The sequence below is a fragment of the Vombatus ursinus genome, unplaced genomic scaffold (genome assembly GCF_900497805.2).
Source record: "Vombatus ursinus unplaced genomic scaffold, bare-nosed wombat genome assembly UNPS02014773.1, whole genome shotgun sequence".
Taxonomy (NCBI): Eukaryota; Metazoa; Chordata; class Mammalia; order Diprotodontia; family Vombatidae; genus Vombatus; species Vombatus ursinus.
The window spans coordinates 40,505,030-40,524,032 of NW_020954551.1; the positions used below are offsets into that span (position 1 = coordinate 40,505,030).

General features: G+C 41.6%; 1 protein-coding gene and 1 pseudogene across 2 annotated transcripts in view; one reads left to right on the forward strand and one right to left on the reverse strand.

Moving 5' to 3' along the window:
- Positions 1-2,339: 2,339 nt before the first annotated feature.
- The window catches only part of ALDH1L1 (aldehyde dehydrogenase 1 family member L1), a 75,468-nt gene continuing 58,804 nt past the window's right edge, over positions 2,340-19,003 (forward strand). Inside the window, exons 1-3 of one of the 2 annotated variants that reach the window (XM_027863815.1) lie at positions 2,340-2,500; positions 13,596-13,755; positions 18,844-18,986. In XM_027863815.1, coding sequence (XP_027719616.1) covers positions 18,860-18,986 — 127 coding nt within the window. In that variant the 5' untranslated portion in view covers positions 2,340-2,500; positions 13,596-13,755; positions 18,844-18,859. The remainder of the gene's footprint in view (positions 2,501-13,595; positions 13,756-18,843; positions 18,987-19,003) is intronic. The other variant, XM_027863816.1, reaches the window with a different exon arrangement.
- On the reverse strand, positions 8,576-9,343 carry LOC114044394 (annotated as a pseudogene).

Sequence of the window (19,003 nt, forward strand, 5' to 3'; positions counted from 1 at the left end):
TCAAGGCCACAAGTGGCCCTATAGGTCTTCAAGTGTATGTATCCCTTTGACTGAATCCAAACTTCATAGAACAAATTCCCTTAATAAAAGGATTTGTTCTGTAAAACTTGGACTCAGTCAAAAGGCTGCACCCAAGGACCTAGAAGGCCACATATGGCCTCAAGGCCACAGGTTCCCCACCCCTGTTAGAAGCTTGGAACGTAGCAATGAGGATAAGATAAGAAAACAAATGACTATAACACCAGTTATTATTGGATAAATGCCATAGGATAGGCCACCTGGTATAACAGAAAAAGCACTAAGACATATGATTTGAGGCAAATCACTGACTCTTCTCTGTGCCTCAGTTTCCCTTTTTATAAACTGGAGAAAATAACATCTGCTGCACTCACCTTATTTTGTTGTAAGTTATTAAATGACTTGATAGATGTAAAGTACTTGCTATGTTAAAGTATCTGTCAATTTGCAAGAATTCAGACCAGATAATTCCAAGATCTGAATAATAACACCTCACATTTGGGTAGCATTGGAAAGCATTTTCACTTTCATTGTGTAACCTGATTCTCACAACCCTGTGAAATAGTTTGGAGAGCTGTTATTATCCTCATCTGATAAATACGGAAATTGTGGCCCTGAGAGGGTGAAGTGATTTGTTTAATGGTGCACACTGAGTTAAGAGCAGACTAAGGACTCAAAATAATAATGATAATGATGATGATATTGACAGCACCAAACAGGGGGAAGTGTCAGACATGCAGAGTGAAGTGGGCAGCACCAAGAGAATAACTTACACAATAACCACAAGAGCAAAAGCTCTGCTTTGGGTTGCATGGGGGATGGGCCAGATGGGGGTAGGTGGGTGGCCATCATCTCTGCACAACTATGTGTAAGAGGAAAACAACATTGAAACAGTATCTGAACTCTGAGCAATACAATGATCAATTTTCATTCCAGAGGTACGGTGAAACATACCTGCTCCCTCTGGAAGGGGGGGAGGGGCAAGGAATAAGCATTTAAATAGTGCCTACTATGTGCCATAACTGTGTTAAACACTTTTTTTTTTTTTACAAAATGGAATACACACTATATTGTCAGATATGGAAGAAGTGTTCATGTGTTTTGCTTAAATATACTTCTTTTTTTCAAGGGGGGAGGGGCAGATGCGTTAGAAAGGGATGATGCAAAAAATAACACTTAAAAAATGTCAAGACTTGAGTCACCAAGACCCATACTGAAATCCCACCTGTGAGATGATTCAACATATATTATTCTTCCCATTTTACAGATGAGGCCACTGAGGCTCAGAAAGGTTAAGTGCCTTGGTGCATAGTCATGGAACCAAAAAGTGTTGGAGGACAGATTCAAATGTAGTTCTCTTCAGACTCCAATTTCTTCTACCACTCAAACCCAAGTTTCCTGACTAGTACAGGAAAAAATCATATTCCACTGAAGTTAGCTTAGCAGCTAGGGAAAAGATTTGGAGTCAGAGGAAAACGCACTACTCTACTATTTACTAACTGTGTGATGTTAAACATGACATTCAACTTTGCTGGGCCTTAATTCCCTCATCTATAAAATAAGGATAACATTTTAATCAATCAATAAACATTTATTAAGCACCTACTATATGTCAGGCACGGGCTAAGCCTATCTCACTGGGTTGCTTGGGAGGAACACTCTTCACAAGGCTTTCAAATGTTAAACCGGTTGTCCCAAAGTCCAAGGGCCGTTTTTTAAACGCTATTAGCTTTAAGTTTTAGTTTTTAAGCTATTAGCTTTAAAAACAGCACTAAGACTTTTGGGACACCCTGTATAAATGCGATATTATGATGGGATTTAGGATGATGTGCTCGGTCCTTTAAGGTGGGAAGCAGAGAGACAAGGGAAGGGTACGGAGAATTGGTGGCAGCCTGCTAAGGATTATTCAGAAATTCAGAACTGGAATGTTATGTAGTTCAAAGGGGTCCCAGAGTGGGAAATGATTTGCCCAATGTCGCCTTATCTAGCGAATACAAGGCTTGCCGGTGAGTGGCTGAGCTGAAACTCAGTGGCTGAATTGAGACTTCTGGCCCCAAGACCAGGGCTGTTTTCATATTCTTCCTTTTCCCTGCCCCTGGATCCCTACTTCTACCCATGTATTCCCTCAAGGGGAAAAGAAGAAAAAGAAAAGGCAGGAAAGATGTCCGTTTCTCCCCAGAGTTCGGCGGCGTCCTTCCTCTAGGGTTAAGATTTAACTACCTATAAAAGGAGCCTGGAACTCCCGCTAGCACTGCAGCGTTTATAAATAGACTCCACCTCCACCCCCACCCCCAGCCACCCACCTCCCCTTTGCCAGCCCATCGGCTGCTCCCTGCGCGGCCCGTGAAAAGGCACTTCGGGGCTCAGTGGAGTGAGGACCCGGGCTGCGGCAGTGGCAGTGGTCTCTGGCAGCCTCGGACCCCTGATCCCGGCGGCTGCCCCGCAGGAGACGTCAACCCCCCAGTCCCATATTGTCCTACAGGTGAGTCCAGATGCCGCCGCTGCCCCAGTCCCCTGACCCCAAACTCATCTCTAGGATTCACTCTCCACTCTGGGAGTTTTCTTCTCGGCTGCCTGGGAGAAGGGCCTAGTCGGAAGGCGGAGGAGGCAGTGGGGAGAGAGCACTCTTGTCAGAGTTTTATTCCTCCCGGTTCCCAGATTCCCAACGCTATGGCTTCTGTCCTTTCCACTGCCAAGCCAAAGAAACAAGTGCTTGACTTTCTTGTAATAGAAATAGATTGGACATGGAGCTAGAGAACCAAGGTTCAAGGCCCCTCTCTGAGCCTCAGTTTTCTCATTTGTAAAATGGAGCTTTTGGACTAACTACAAGGTGTCTTCCATCCCTGAATTCTCTGGTTCCTGTCTGCTTCTGAAAGCCTTTTCCTTTGCGATTCAGTTCAGTTGCCTACTCGAAGTTTTCCCCCACCCCTCTTACTTTGACCCCAACCCCAGATGAAAATGGACCCTCTCTTATGTCCCCAGAGCACTTTCTCACCTGCACTCCCATGTTTCTGGGCAGGGATTTGCGTTATGTCCGTGTTTGTGTGTGTGTGCCACCCTTACAAGACCATAATAACGTGCTCAAAGGCAAGGCCTGAGTGGTTTTTCATATTTTCATTCACATATCCCTGAGAGAATGAGTATGTGAGCTCCTTATCATGCATGCATTTTTATTTTGTTTGGTCTGGACCTGAAAGGTCGTTGGTATAGAGCAGTGGGTCTTAAACTGTGGTGCAAACACCAGAAACCCTTTCGGGAGGTCTGTGAGGTCAAAACTGTTTTTACAATAATGCAAAAATGCTTAAATTCCTAATATCAAGGAATATAACCCACATACACAAAACTTCTTTGGGATCCTCAACAATTTTCAAGCATACAAAGGGATCCTGATGTCAAAAAAATTTGAGAACCGGTTAGGTTGCACAGTGGATAGAGCAGCTGGGACTGGAGTCAGGAGGACTGAGTTCAAATTCTGCCTCAGACATTTACTAGCTGTATGATGCTGGGGAAGTCACTTAACTCTGTCTCAGTTTTCTCATCTGTAAAATGAGCTGGAGAAGGAAATGACAAATCACTGCAGTATCTTTGCCAAGAAAAGCCCAAATAGGGTCATGAAGAGTCAGACATGACTGAACAATAACAACAATACAAGAGAATTCCTGGTGAGGAAAGTCCTGCCAATACCAGTCTGCATCTTAAAGTTTTAGTTAACTGCCCGGGGTATGGAAAGGTTAAGTGACTCACCGTAGAATCACACAACCAATAAGAATCAGAGGCAGGATCTGAATACAGGACTCATCGGCTTTATCTATATACTTCTCTACCTACCAGTATTGCAGTATTAACACAAATTCAAATCAAGATTGAAGGTTTACAAAGCTCTTTCCTCAAGACAATTCTATGAGGCAGGTTGTATAAATGTTCTGATCTCTATTTTATAGATGAAATGGATTGAGAGAGGGGGAAATGATTTGCCCACACTCTGCAGATAAGATTTAAATTTACATCAAATAGTCTTTACAATATGCCCACTGCCTCTAAACTGGAAAGGACCAGAGAAATCATCCCCTTCCCCCCACCCCAAGCTTCTCATTTTACAGAGGAGGAAACTGAGGCTCAAAAGACTTAAGTGCTCCATCCAAGGCCATAAGGGGTAGTAAGTTCCAGAGCCAGGATTTAAACCCGGTTCTTTTGACAGCAGATACAATACAGGAGTAAAAGCAAAGCCTTGAACCCAAGACTCCAAGATGCACATTCTTTCTCCTGTATCATTCTACTTCCCTATTCAGACACCTTTGCGATCTTCTAGTCCAGCTTTTTGCTTTTAAAGATAAGGAATTGGAGACTGGTAAAAACTTTCCAAAGGTCACTCAGCAAGTTATCGTCATACCAGTACCCAAGTCTTTTGGGTACTGCCTCCTTGGCAGGTGCTCTTTTCATGGATTCACGATGCTTCTGGAAGGCTCATTCCAACAAGCTGCTCAGAATATGTCATCTTTCAACTGTTGCTTTGAAGGAAAGTCAAACCAAGTGCTGTGTTTTCATAACCCTGCTCAGTTCCATCTGGAAGAAAGCCACGTCCGGAGCATTGTTTAGGGAAATCCCGTTTTTCCTGATTGGCCAAGTGCCTGGGAGATTTGGGGCCAGGGTCTTTTCTGATTGGAAGAAAGGAATAGTACCACTAGGGGGAATGGTCTACAGCAGGGCTTCTTAACTTTTTTTGTGTTACAGACTCCTTCGGCAGTCAGAGGAAAGCTATGAACCCTTTCTCGGAATACTGTTTTTAAAAGCATAAAATAAAATACAAAGTGTTCTAAAAGTCTTAGTGTAGTTGAGACACCCTACCCGGAGGATTACAAAGGATATCTACATTTAACATGTAATTGGGGGGGAAAATAAAATATATTAAATTTAAAAAATAAAAAACAAAGGAAACCTATATTAAAACTATAAAACTGTACATTATGAAACTATAAAAACCATATTGAAATACAGTCATCCAAATATTTTCTTTAAAAAATATCTGCTAGTTCATGGATCTCAGGTTAAGAACCCCTAAATGAGTTTCCAGTTTCCCTAAACAAAAGCAAGGAAGTCCCAGAAGGGAAGAATTAGTGGAAAAATTTAGATTCCAAGAACCTGGAATCAAATCTCAGTCTTAGGTAATAATATCATTGTATTTTACATGATTTCATTTGATCTTCAAAACATCCTGGTAAAGAATGTAATACAGAGTTATTATTCTTTTTTTACAGAGGGAGAAACTGAGGCTCAGAGAGGTGATAAGAACTGCCCAAAGTCACATACTAGCCAGAACCAGTCAGAATTAAACCTAGGTCTCACTCCAAATTCAATACTTTTTTTCCCCCATAACAGAATTGCCTTTTTAGTTGGCAAGTTACTTAACCTTAAGCTAGGTGGGGCCATAGTGCACAGAATGCTGGACCTGAGTTTAAATCTGGCCTTAGATACTTACTGGCTGTGTGACCCTGGGCAAGTCACTTAATCTTGTTTGCCTGAGTTTCCTCATCTGTAAAATGAGCTGGAAAAAGCAAACCACTCTAGTATCTTTGCCAAGAAAATCCCAAATGGGGTCAAGGAAGAGTCAGACACAACCGAAATGACTCAACAACCACAAAAATATTTAAGAGCACATTCCAGTTAAAAAATCCTGATACCCATTTAACGAATGAAGAAACAGAGACTCACAGACATCATAGAATTTTAGAATAAGGGGCCCAGGCATTATCTAGTCCAATGGTGTCAAACTCAAAGAGAAATGGGGGCCATTAAAACATATGTAAGGATCCCTACAGGCCATATATTGACTTAGAAATCCACATTTTTATGTTATTGATATTCTATTTTATTTTTGTTTATTGTGTTAAATATTTACCCAATTGCATTTTAATCTGATTCAGGCCCCACTACAGCACTCTACAGACTCTGACCTAGTCCAGGAATTCTTAGTTTTGTATGTGTGTATTCTAGTCCCCTTTGGCAGTCTGGGGAAGCCAATGGACTCTATCTCAAAATAATGTTTTTAAATGCACAAAATAAAATTCATAGGGTCATAAAAGAACGGTCAATAAAAATGAAGGTATAATTTTTCCCATCGAAGTTGAATTTTACATCCACTCTGAAATCTATCAGTGATTGAAGAACCCCTGATCTAGTCCAGCCCATTTTACAGGTGAGAAAATCAGCTCCACAGAATGAAAAGACTCAACCAAGATCACTTATCGATTCAGTGTCAGAGACTCCCTACTCCTCCTAGGTTGTCTGAATCTGGGCAGGGAAATTGGCCTGCCTTTTCCAGGCTGTCACAGAACGTAGTTTGGGCTAGAAAGAATGATCTGAAGTCCCAGAGAAGAAAGACGCAGACCTTCGCTCTGGCACACCCTTCAGGCACTCTGAGGCTGGGCCATGATAGGAAGAGAGCTCCGTTTAGCTGAGGATAGTGTTTGGCTTGAGAAAACAATCCGTGTCAAGTACCAAGGTGCTTCAAGCTTCAAAAGAAAAATCAAGCCGAATATTAAAATCCCCTAAGACGATGCAAAGGTCCCTAGGAATGGGGACATCTTAACATTTATAAAGACATAAAATTTGCCAAGCGCTTTCCTCACAACAATTCTATGAGGTAGGTAGGGCCCATCTAACAAGTGGGGAAACTGACACCCATAAGATAAAGTGATTTGCTCATGGTTGTGAAGCTACTAAGAGTCGAAACCAGGATTCAAACCCACTAGACCACACTGCCATGATCTCTGAGGTTCTTCCAGCTCAAAAATTCTTTTAGGGAACCAATGTTCCATAAATCCACTGAAAGTCCCAGAAAGAAGAATCTAATTTTGCTATTATTCTCTTACGATTATAAATGTCACAGAAAATAATTTAACATACACAGATTTTTTTTCAACAAAGGATGTCAATATTTTGATGTGTCATCAGCCATCTTCGAAAAATTTTGACCTTGTGGAAGTTTGATTTCAGTCTCTGGACTTGAGGTCTGCTCAGTGTTTTCGTGAAGACATTGTGACCAACACCATTCTTTCCAGGAATGCTTTGGTCTGAAGTTTTAGTTTGTGTTCCTGCTTCGGACAGTCTCCACTTAAGAAAGAAATCATGCCTTTCTGACTGCTACGTGCCAAGCTGATCAGGTCCCCAGTATTTTTTCATTCATAGATAGATAGATAGAGATGGATATATATCTATGTATATATGTATATGTATTTTTGTATATGCTGTATATATGTATGTGTGTGTATAAACACATACACAGATATATACACATGTGTGTATGTATATATATACTATAATATACTCAAACATATCTATGTGTATATATGTGTATGTGTGTATAATTTTATACATATCTTTAAGTGGTTTCCCTACAGCATCTCATCAATTCAAATTGTGTGCAGTTTTTTCGCTTAACATCTGCTTAGACACCAATCTGCTCGCATATAAGGGAGCCCATCTGATCTTCGTTGAGATGAACAGTACTCTTACACTAGTGAATAAGTTACCTTCTAACCTCTTGGCTCTGCAATCCTGTTTGCCCTTTACTATGAGGAATGGCTCTTGGATGACCCTGAGTTTTTACTCACATTTTCTCCCAAATAGAATTCTTGTTTCCAAATTAAATATTCAAAATGATTTTTATTTGACAGATAAATAGCTCTAGCCCTATGTCCCTTTTATGTTCAGGATGTGAAAAAAGAATTTTAATGTAAATGTTAAGAAAGTCTCATCTATGGATCTCACTTATTTCCAAATATAAATTTTGTGAGGGAAAGCCTGTCACAGCTAGCCTGTAGCAATGCCATCAATTCTATCAGAGTTCCAGAAAGCATTATCCTAACTTTCTGTAGTCTGACAAAAATTGAATGCAGGATTTTATGAACTCAGTTTAAAAATTGGGGGTCTACATGAGTGATCCCATCTGTCTGGGGAGCTCCCAGTATGGAAATTCACTCCACTTAAGCTGATCTGAAAGGAAACTAAAACTTACAGTGGGTTCATTACCTGAACACTTAGATGTCAGGTGACTTGTCCATGGTCACATAACTAGCGTGGGTCAGATGGTACTCTAACCAGGTCCCTCTGACCCCGAAGCCATCCTTTTATCTACTATGCCATGCTGCCTGTCCTAAGTAAAAATATATTTTTAAAATGCATCAATTTTTCCGTAACACCTTCAAAATCCATGGTATGTCACTGAAAAGTGTTGTATCCAAGTAAATCTCTAATTATTCTTAAAGTTTCTAAGTTACAATAGTTTTTTTCTTATACCAAATGCCATTATCCACTTTCTTTACAAATTCAGCACATTAACACCTAATTAACTTCCACTTCAACTACCTGAATCTGAGATAGCTGTGTACTAGCTCTATTAAATGTGGCAAATGGGGATTTCCCACCCTCCCCTCCCCTCTCCTCCAGGGAGTTATAAGAGGCTCAAGGTGCTAAGATTTACATTAGCATGGAAATGTAGTCCATAGACCTATCCTATCAACCACTGGCTTGGTACAAAAATTAAAATGCATGGATTTTCTTAGGGGAAAAAATATAGTTTCTTAATAAGAATGGACACAATTCATGGCACCTGCTTCTTTGGATGAAAGGCAACATCTAAGGAGTAAGATTCCAATTCTATGGCAACCTTCCAAATGACTTGGGTAAGGATTTGCATGAGCTCAAGCCTGTGAGCATATAGTTTCAGCATTGTGCAAAGTGACTAGATAACCCTGGGACTCATCCTTCGAATTTCTCCAAGAATAGTACCAGGTGCTATAGAATATGCACGTAAGAAATCTGCCTCAACAGGTATTTTCTGGCACACCATGCCATCATCAGTGGCACTGTCTCAATAAGTTCCACTATTCAACTCTGTATCCCTACTCACCAAAAGCTTTAGTGTCTCCCATCAGACTTCTCCACTTATTAAAGATGATTCCTTCTTCATCGTAGCTTAGGAGCACACAAACCAAACTGCTCCGTTGTCTGTGATCTATTTTAGAAAGACTGGGCATTAATTCAATTGTTTCTTTATACGTCAGATCATTTTTATCCCTGACTTCATATCTGAGTCTCTTGAATGCATCCCTGGGCTTCTTACATCTGCATCTGTACCAGACTGAAATGACACGCTGGTGCTCGGGAAATTTTTATTATCGACTTTTCCGCCTCGCCCCATTTCAGAATAATTCATTTTGTGACTATCTGCTGACAGTCCAGATTGCACTGACTAGCTACCAAGGAGGATCTTTGTTCCTGAATTTTGGGCGGATTTTGAATCTACTGGGATTTCAGTATTTGCCATGGTGTTTCTGTTTCTAACCGACCATGATATGCTTCCAGATTCAGCTCAGCTCCACCCATAAACTCATTTTCCACTGCACTCTTTTCTAGTTTTCCCAGCAGGTCAGGATCAGATATTTTAGGGACTGGTGGTAGAGATAGCACTTTGCCTATAGTGGGCAGTAGAGATACACAGTGGGGCAGAATATTTTCATTGCCCATATCCTATGCCTTTTTCTCCACTTTTTTCTACATTGGCTCTTCCCCTCATGTCTTCTTACTTTCCTCTGCCTCTTCTTTTCACAGAAAGAATCAACTAATTCAATCAATCAATTGATTTTATTAAACATCTGCTATGTGCCAGGCACTGTGCTAAGCATGCAAAAAGAGACAATAATTCATACTAAGATATTAATAACTTTGATAGGGATCATGGTGTGATGGAAAGACAGCTGGCTATAGATTCAGGGAACCTAACTTAGGGAACAGTGGGCAAGTCATTTAATCTCTCTGTGCCTTAATTTCCTCATCTGTTAAACGGGGATAAGAAGAAGAAAGTGCTTCACAAGCCTTAAAAATACAGTGGAAATGGGATCAATTTTTAGGTTACTCCTCTGAGGATAGTTTAGAGAATATCCAAGGAGGGGGTCAATGCTTAACCAAAGGAAAGTAATTTCTAATGTTGTAATTTTAGGCAGTATGACTGGGGTGGTGTAATCGAAAGGATTATGGACTGCACAGTACTTTCACTTTAGGTTCAGATCTCAAGAAATAATGACACGTACTCAGTATAAACTTAACAAGCATATTTATTTTACAATGATTAATAATGATTAAAACAACACAAGCATATAAAGGTAAGAATAACATTCACTGCAATAAGTAATAATCAAAATTAAGAAAAGGAGGAATAAGAAAAGAAAAGATACACACTCACTGACCAGGCGAGCTCAAATGCCTACGAGACCAAGGAGACTGGAGACGATCAAGAGGTCTGATCAGGAGGCCAAAAGAGCAGCGTCCTGCTCTTAAACAACAAGGACCGTGCATGTGTTCCGCCCTTGAACAACAACAGAGAATCGACGTCCCTATCTCTGACATCAAAGTACTCCCAAAAAATCCCCTTTCAGATGCCCCTTTTATATCCATGTAAACCAGGGGAAAACAATCTTAACATTTTGTTTTGTGTACATATCTTTGGTGAGTGCTCAGGTCCTGGATATGCACACATTTTAACAAAGGTGGGAGCTTGATCAGAGCCCCAAATACCTGTTTGTTGTGTAAGTCTCCAAGGAGGGATCAGGTCCTTGCACAGTTACATACTTCTCTCAAGAAAAATGTTTCTTGAGATAAGAATTGCTTTCCCAGGTAACATGGTTTGTTGGTTACTTAACGTTTCGTCTCCATCATGCACTTGGCCATGCATGTTAACTCCAATTTACATTCTTTCTGTCAGGTCATGAGGCAGTTTCATGAGGGTCTGGAGAAGATCTTCCTCAGTTTCCTTCATAGTCAGCCTCTAGCTCTAACCCAGACCTTGTTCAGAAACCATACACAAAAAACTTATAATCTTTACTCTAATAAAAAAAAAACAAAAAACCAAACATCACACATCATCCCCGAAGAAGAGGGGAGGCCAAGAAAACTTATCACCCTGCTAGTGGAGAAAGTTCACATATCATCCATTAGAGGGGAAACCATGAGCTCATTTATAGAAGGAAAATAAATGTAGCCACGCAGAAACAAAAGAAGCTATACAACTTAAGATACAAGGTCCAAAAATTAAAATCAATAGTACTACTAATAATATAAGTAATCCAAGGCTATTCGATTATCCAATACTTCATGAGCTAGGGAGTCTAAAGATACTTGTAAATTCTGTAAGCCATCAACAGTTTCATTAGCAATAATTTCAGTAGTTTTGGTAATATTAGTCAATACCATTTCATGATCAATATATCCTACCCCGGGGATTAAAAAAGCAGTAGTCTTATGTACCCACAATAAAAAATTATCCCAAGAACTTCTTCTTCTTCTATTATGAATTACAGAATTAGCATAATTATATAATTGCATTCCAGGATTTATTAACCCTAGTGTACATTGACCATAGTTTTTGTATGGACTTAAACACTGGGAAGATTTAATGTAGTAATCATATCCCAATGAGTCAAATTTGGTAAAACTTCATTACACTATTAAAGGAATTCTAGATCTTCCACATACAGATATATATCCAGTAGGGGCACATATGGTATTAAAAATAGTAGTAATCAATAATTGTTCTACTGCCTGTCACCATAATTCAGTATCATTACAAGAGGGGAGGAAAAAAAAGAGGATTCAAATTAGTTACACTCAATTGTATAAATATCTGCCAGGAAGGGTTTGTTTTTTTTTCAGGGAGCTATTAACTTAGTGGCACTTTTATAACTGGAACGTTTTTCTTGAGAGAAGTATTAACTGTGCAAGGACCTGATCCCTCCTTGGAGACTTACACAACAAACAGGTATTTGGGGCTCTGATCAAGCTCCCACCTTTGTTAGAATGTGTGCGTATCCAGGACCTGAGCGCTCACCAAAGATATGTACACAAAACAAAATGTTAAGATTGTTTTTCCCTGGTTTACATGGATATAAAAGGGGCATCTGAAAGGGGATTTTTTGGGAGTACTTTGATGTCAGAGATAGGGACGTCGATTCTCTGTTGTTGTTCAAGGGCGGAACACATGCACGGTCCTTGTTGTTTAAGAGCAGGACGCTGCTCTTTTGGCCTCCTGATCAGACCTCTTGATCGTCTCCAGTCTCCTTGGTCTCGTAGGCATTTGAGCTCGCCTGGTCAGTGAGTGTGTATCTTTTCTTTTCTTATTCCTCCTTTTCTTAATTTTGATTATTATTTATTGCAGTGAATGTTATTCTTATCTTTATATGCTTGTGTTGTTTTAATCATTATTAATCATTGTAAAATAAATATGATTGTTAAGTTTATACTGAGTATGTGTCATTATATCTTGAGACCTGAACCTAAAGTGAAAGTACTGTGCAGTCCATAATCTTTTTGATTACAGGTGGGGAGGGGAGGGGAGGGATCTTTCTGGAAACTTTTTAATCATATTATAATGAAAAGAACATTGACAAAGAATCATAGGGATAGGGACTGGACCTCTTATTCCATTGATAATGGGAACTGCCAGGTAAGGATACATCCTCCTCCAATGCAACTTACAGTCTTAGAGAGATGCTTGGGATACTGAGAGGTTCTGGTGACTTGCCCAATGTCACACAGCCAGAATATGTCACGGGTCGTACTTGAACCCAGTTTTTCCCGGCTTTGAGGCCACTTTTCTAATTGCTACAACATACTGTCTCTCTTACATTAGTATAGCACTCAATTCAGGTCAATTTTTTTGTTGTTGTTCAGTCTTGTCCGACTTTTCAGGACCCCATTTGGGGTGTTCTTGGTAAAGATACTGGGGTGGTTTGCCATTTCCTTTTCCAGCTCATTTGACACTTAAGGAAACTGAGGCAAAGAGGGTTAAGTGACTTGCCCAGGGTCACACAGCTAGTAAGTATCTGAGGCTGGATTTGAATTCAGGTTTTCCTGACTCCAGGCCCAGTGCTCTATCCACTGCACCACCGGCTGGCATGAACTGATACAGACTGTTAGCACAACAAAGAGAATCACTTATCCAAGGACAAGGATACCATAAATGAAAAGCATGCAGAAGTGAAATTGGATGTGGAACAACTGTAAGGATCAATCTTGACCTTGATGAGGTAGAAAAAAGCGCTTGAGGCAGATGGAGCAAGCAGCACATGAGATAGGAAATAAGATGCAGGATGTGACAAGGCAGAAAAGTGATGGAAGAAGACTATGCATTGAAGGCCCCACCATGGACTTAACTGTGTGCTTTCACAAAGCACCCTCAATTCCAGAACAACTCTTCCCCTCCCCTTTCCTGTTCTCTCTGCTTGACACCTCCAGATACCTACACCTCTCATTCTCTCGTCCCCCTCTCCTTATTCCATAAAATTGTATTTAAACCATCCCTTTGACTTAGCTAACCACCTTTGCCTCCCATGGGAAGCCAGAGCTGCTCTCTCCCTCAGGGGAGCAGGGCCTGCAGCCTATGCTCTGCCTCCTACGTGGAGTAGAGCCCATTGGGAAGCAGGACCCTTGGATGCATCACCCCAATAAATGCCTTTCTTTAACCTCACCTGTCCGAGGGAATTCTTTCAGGACGCTAGGACCCACACTATTCCTCATCATTTCAGGTGTCACCCCAACATTCTTGGGGTCCACCCTGGACTCATCACCAATGGCTACAAAGAAGGTCTAAGTGAATTCTTTCACACCTGAACCAACTCTCCCAACTCTGCCCTCAACAACCCCAGAAAAGGGAGGAGGAAGCGCTTTCCTCCTTTTGATAGAGAGGTGAGTGGCTCTGGGTGTGGAACGTTGTATACTCTGTTAGATACGGTGACTATATCAGTTCCTTTTGCTCACCTGTTTTTCTGTTACAAGGGAACACCCATTTGGTGGTATAGGGGTGGCAGTATTCTAGAATGACTGTGATGGAAAAATAAAAAGCGTAAGTAATATTTGTTTTTTGAAAAATTGAATTATCATGTAACCAATCCTAAGCAAGATTATGGTGAGATCCAGCTTATGCAGTCTATTTAGATAAACCAGACACAGAAATCATTAAAGAACAATCAGAGGCAGCCTGTAATTAAGTGTGGAGAGATCAAGAGGCCTCAAAACCTTTTGGAAGATTTCTTGCAGAAAGTGACCCTTGAGCTGGTTTAAAAATGCAAATCACCCTGCGAAGGGAAACACCAGAGAGGAAGAACCTGGGAAAGGATCTGGTCTAGGGCCTATTTAGAACTGTAGCTGGGGAGTTTGGGAAGGAGGCCATAGGAGAGAGTGCTGGACGCCTGAGGCCTCCCAGGACGTAACATCATGCCACATGGTCACAAGGCCAGACCCTGAGCTGCCTCTCCACCTGCCTCCTTCAACAGACTTCTCTCCCCTCTTCCACATCCCACATCACTGAAAAGTTTCCCTCAGCTCTCTCCTCCATCACTCCTGTCTCCCATGAAGAGGTAGTTCTTCTTGGAGGCAAACCCTCTACATGCACAGCTAATCCCATTCTATCCCATCTTCTCTAGCAGATTTCCTCCTCCGTTATCCCTTCTCTCTCACTAATTTTCAGTCTTTCCTTATTTACTGACTCTGCGTTTGCCACAAAGATGTCCACATTTCCCCCAGCCTTTAAAAAAAATCCATAATTGATCTAACCATTCCTGTTAGTGATCCTTGCATATATCTTGTCTCCCATTCTCAGCTAAACTCTGGAGAAAGGAACTTCAGACGCCCCTGGGGCTTTGGGGACACCCCCCTTCTTGACTTTTCTGCAGCCTTTGACACTGCCAATCACTCTCTCCTGGGTACTCTCTTCTTACTAAGTTTCATAACTTTACCCTCTCCTGGTTCTCCTCCCACCTCTCTGACTGCTCCTTCTCAGTCTCCTTAGCTGCGTCTTCAGCCATGTCATACCCACTAATGATGGCTTTTCTACCTAAATTCAGCCCTCAGTCCTCTTCTCTTTTCCCTCTGTTCCATCATACTTAATAATCTCATCAGATTCTATGGGTGTGATTACCATCTCTACTCAGATGGCTCCCAGATCTTGAAGCTAGCCCTGATCTCTCTCCTGAAGTCTGGTTCTAGTATCACCTTGACATCTTGGAATCAGTTTCCCTATAAGCATCTCAAACTAAGAATATTCAAAAGAGGACTCATTATCTCCCCCCCAAAAATCCTCTTCTCCTCCCAATTTCCCCAATATCACGATCCTCCCAGTCACCCAGGCTTACAGCTTTGATGTCCTCACCTCTTCCCTTGAACTGACCCCACACATCCATTCTATTGTCAAATTTTGTGGGTTTTACCTTTACAACATTTCTTGTCGACTCACACTACATTTGTACCTCTTAACTAGACCCTTACAATAGCTTTCTAATTAGTGGCCCTGCCAAAATTCTTTCCTCACACCAATGCATCCTTCACTCAGATGCTATGATATTCACAACAAGGCGATTTTCCTAAAATACAGTTCTGACCATTTCACTCCCCTACTCCATAAATTCCAGTGGCTCCCTATTATCTTCAGAATCAAACAACTCCTTTGTCATTTAAAGCCCCTGACCATCTGACCCATTCTTATTTTCCTTGTCTTCTTACATTTTGCTCCCATCTACACATTCTATGGTCTAGATACATTGACCTAGTTGCTATTTCTCATACAGGACATCCCATCTCCCTACTCCATGCATTTTCACTAGCTGTCCCCTCTTGCCCCTCACTCCATGCCTAGAATGTTCTCCCTCCTCATCTATGACCTTTAGCTTCCCTGGTCTCCTTGAAGATCCAGCTCAAATCCCACCTTCTGCTGGAGGCCTAATTCTCCATACCTCCCTCCCCAAAACCTTCCCTCGGAGTTTACTTTCTTGACTGTATATCATTTACCCATGCATAGTTATTGGCATACTGTCTCTCTGTTAGAATGGGAGCTTCTTGATGGTGAGGCCGGTGTTTTCGCTTTTCTTTGTATACTTAGCGCAGTGCCTGGCATATAGTAAGTGCTTAATAAATGTTTATGGACTTCGACTTAGAGTCAAGAAACCTAGGTTCTAGTCCCAGCTTTGCCTCTTGCTAGCTGCAGGAGCAAATCCCTTCCCCTCTCTGAGCCTACAGTTTCCTCATCTAGAAAATGGGGATGGGGCAGCTAGATGACACAGTGCATAGAGCACTGCCCTGGATTCAAGAGGACCTGAGCTCAAATCCGGCCTCAGACACATAACACTTACTAGCTGTGTCACCCTGGTCAAGTCACTTAACTCCATTGCACAACAACAACAACAACAACAAAAAGGCATCAATAGAAAATGGGGATAACAACATTAGCAGTGCTTGCATCACAAAGTTAAGAGAAAAGCTAAAAAGACTAGCTGTCCCCTGAAGTGAAGGGGACATTTATAGTCAGTACGAGGCCTGATGAAAAATGGAATGTTTCTCACCAACTTCACCTTTGGACAGGGCATCGTTGATACAGAGGACATCTGGTGACATCTATTTGTTACTCTCATTTTACCAATGGTAAAAACGTAACCCAGAGCCAGAGCAAGGAAATGACTTGGGTGGGATCTCCATAGCAGGTTATCAGAGGGCCTGGAATTAGAACTCAGATTTTTTGATGAAGAACTCTTTTGACTCTAGGGGACACTGGGAATGTCCCCATCCTTAAAGCAGTCTACCTTGCTCTATCTAGTAAGCTTGAAATCCTATTTGACAGAAGCAGGTTCATAGGACTATGGATTATTAGAACCAGAAGGAATTTAGCTCTAACTTAACCAGATCATTGAGTTCCATATAATACTTTGTCCTCTATTAACATACTAATCCCCCTGGGAGGGGTCAAATGCTTAACAGGATTGTCATTGACAGAGACGCTGGAGTAAGAGTTAATCCGACTTTCCACAGAGGACAGTGTGACGGTGGGGTTGAATGGAGAGCAAAAGGCCAGTCTGACTGAGAGACTAGGTGACAGGAAGTGATACCTAATGAGGCTGGAAAGGTGGGCTGGAGACTGGGGGAGGGGTTTGATTTTGATCCTAGAGGCAATTGGGAGCTCCTGGAGCAGGGCAATGGCATGATCCGTCCTGTGCTTTAGGATGCTTATTTTGGCAGCCCTCCGGAGGGGACAGAAGAGACTGAAAGCAGAGATACGATGAGTAAATGAGTCCAGGACACAGGTGAGGAGAACCTGAATTAGCATGATTGGAGAATCAGCAATACCTGGCAACTGATTGGAGGGGGGTGAGGGTAGAAGTGGAGAGAGTAGAAACAGGGTGACTCCCACCTGGGAAGCCTGGGTGAGTGGAAGAATAGTAGTGGAGACCTTCGACCAAAATAAGGCAGCTTGGAAGATCGAATGGATTAAAGCTGAGCAGAATTACTTTCATTTTGGTGATGTTGAGTTTGGGATGCCCATGGGACATCCAGATGGAGCTGCCAGAACTGGGCTGTGAATAGAAGGGCAGGTTATTTCACTGCTGATTGAGTGCTGATTGAGCACTGCTTTGGAAAGCATTTTGGAATTAATAAGAAACATTACTAAATCATTCATGCCCTTTAACTCATAAACCCCCCTCAATTATTTCATGACCGGAAGAAAAGGCCTTCCTATACAAAAATAGGCGATCGTTATGCAGTTTATAATAGCTAAAAAGTAGAGGCAGCTACGTTGCCCAAGGGATAGAGGGCTGGGTTTGGAGTCGGGAAAACTTGAGCTCAAATCTCACCTCAGCAACTCATTAGTCAGATGATCCTAAGCAAGTTAACTACTCAGCCTGCCTCAGTTTCCTCATGTGTTAAGAGGGATGATAATAGCACCTACTTAGGATTGTTGTGAGAGTTAAATGAGATAATATTTGTAAAGCACTTAATGCAGTGCCTGGCACATAGTAAGCACTTAATAAATGCTTGTTTCCTTCCTCCTTAAAAGCTGGGTGCAAAAAATAGGCTTAATGATTGAAGAATGACTGAACGAATTCTGGCACATGATAATGCAATATTGCTGAGCCATGAGGGATGAGGAATTTGAAGAATTCAGAAAATCAGGGGAAGTGATGCAGAGTAGGGAACAATGACCACGATGCAGATGAAATCTGTGCTGAGGGCAGTAGATTCAGATTGGATGCAAGGGATGGTGTGCCCTGCTTACTGCTGGAAAACCAAACAAACCCCGCTTTATAAAAGTAAGAAGTGACATGTACTAGGAGTCTCAATCAGTCTCTTAGGGAGTTTGGTTTAAAGTTTTTTGGGTTTTTTTTTAATTATGAACTCTAGTCAGAGAATATGAATTCTGGTTGTTTGAGCTTTGGTTGGGAAGTAACTAGGTGGTTCAGTGGATAGAGTGCCAGACCTGGAGTCAGGAAGACTCATCTTCCTGAGTTCAAATCCAGCCTCGGGCACTTAACTAGCTATGTGATACTGGATAAGTCACTTAACTCTGTTTGCCTTGGTTTCCTCATCTGTAAAATGAGCAAGAGAAGGAAATGGAAAACCTCTCCAGTATCTTTGCCAAGAAAAGCCCAAATAGGGGCTGGAAGAGTTGAATGTGAATGAACAACAGCAAATGGGAACTATCTGTTTTGTCAAAACAAAATGAATAAATGAAGCCCTCCGCAATTACCCGCAATTTACCCTACAGGTGTCTTGTTTGTATGTAATTGTTTGCATCTTGTCTCCCCCATTAGAATGTGAGCTCCTTGAGGGCAGAAACCATCTTTTGTATTCTTAGCACTTACTTAGCACAATGACTGGCACTTGGTAAGTACTTAAGAAGTATTTGTTGACTGACTGAATCATTCAGATTTAAGGGTCTGGTTACACATATAAATAAATACCTATCTACAACTACTCCTTAGCCGTAACTTTGTGGCTTTGCCCTTCCAGGTCCATAACCACCGCCATGAGGATAGCCATCATTGGTCAGAGCCTGTTTGGCCAGGAAGTCTACTCCCGACTCCGAAAGGAAGGTCATCAAGTGGTGGGAGTATTCACCATTCCTGATAAGGATGGGAAAGCAGATCCACTGGGTAAGCCAAGCTCGGCA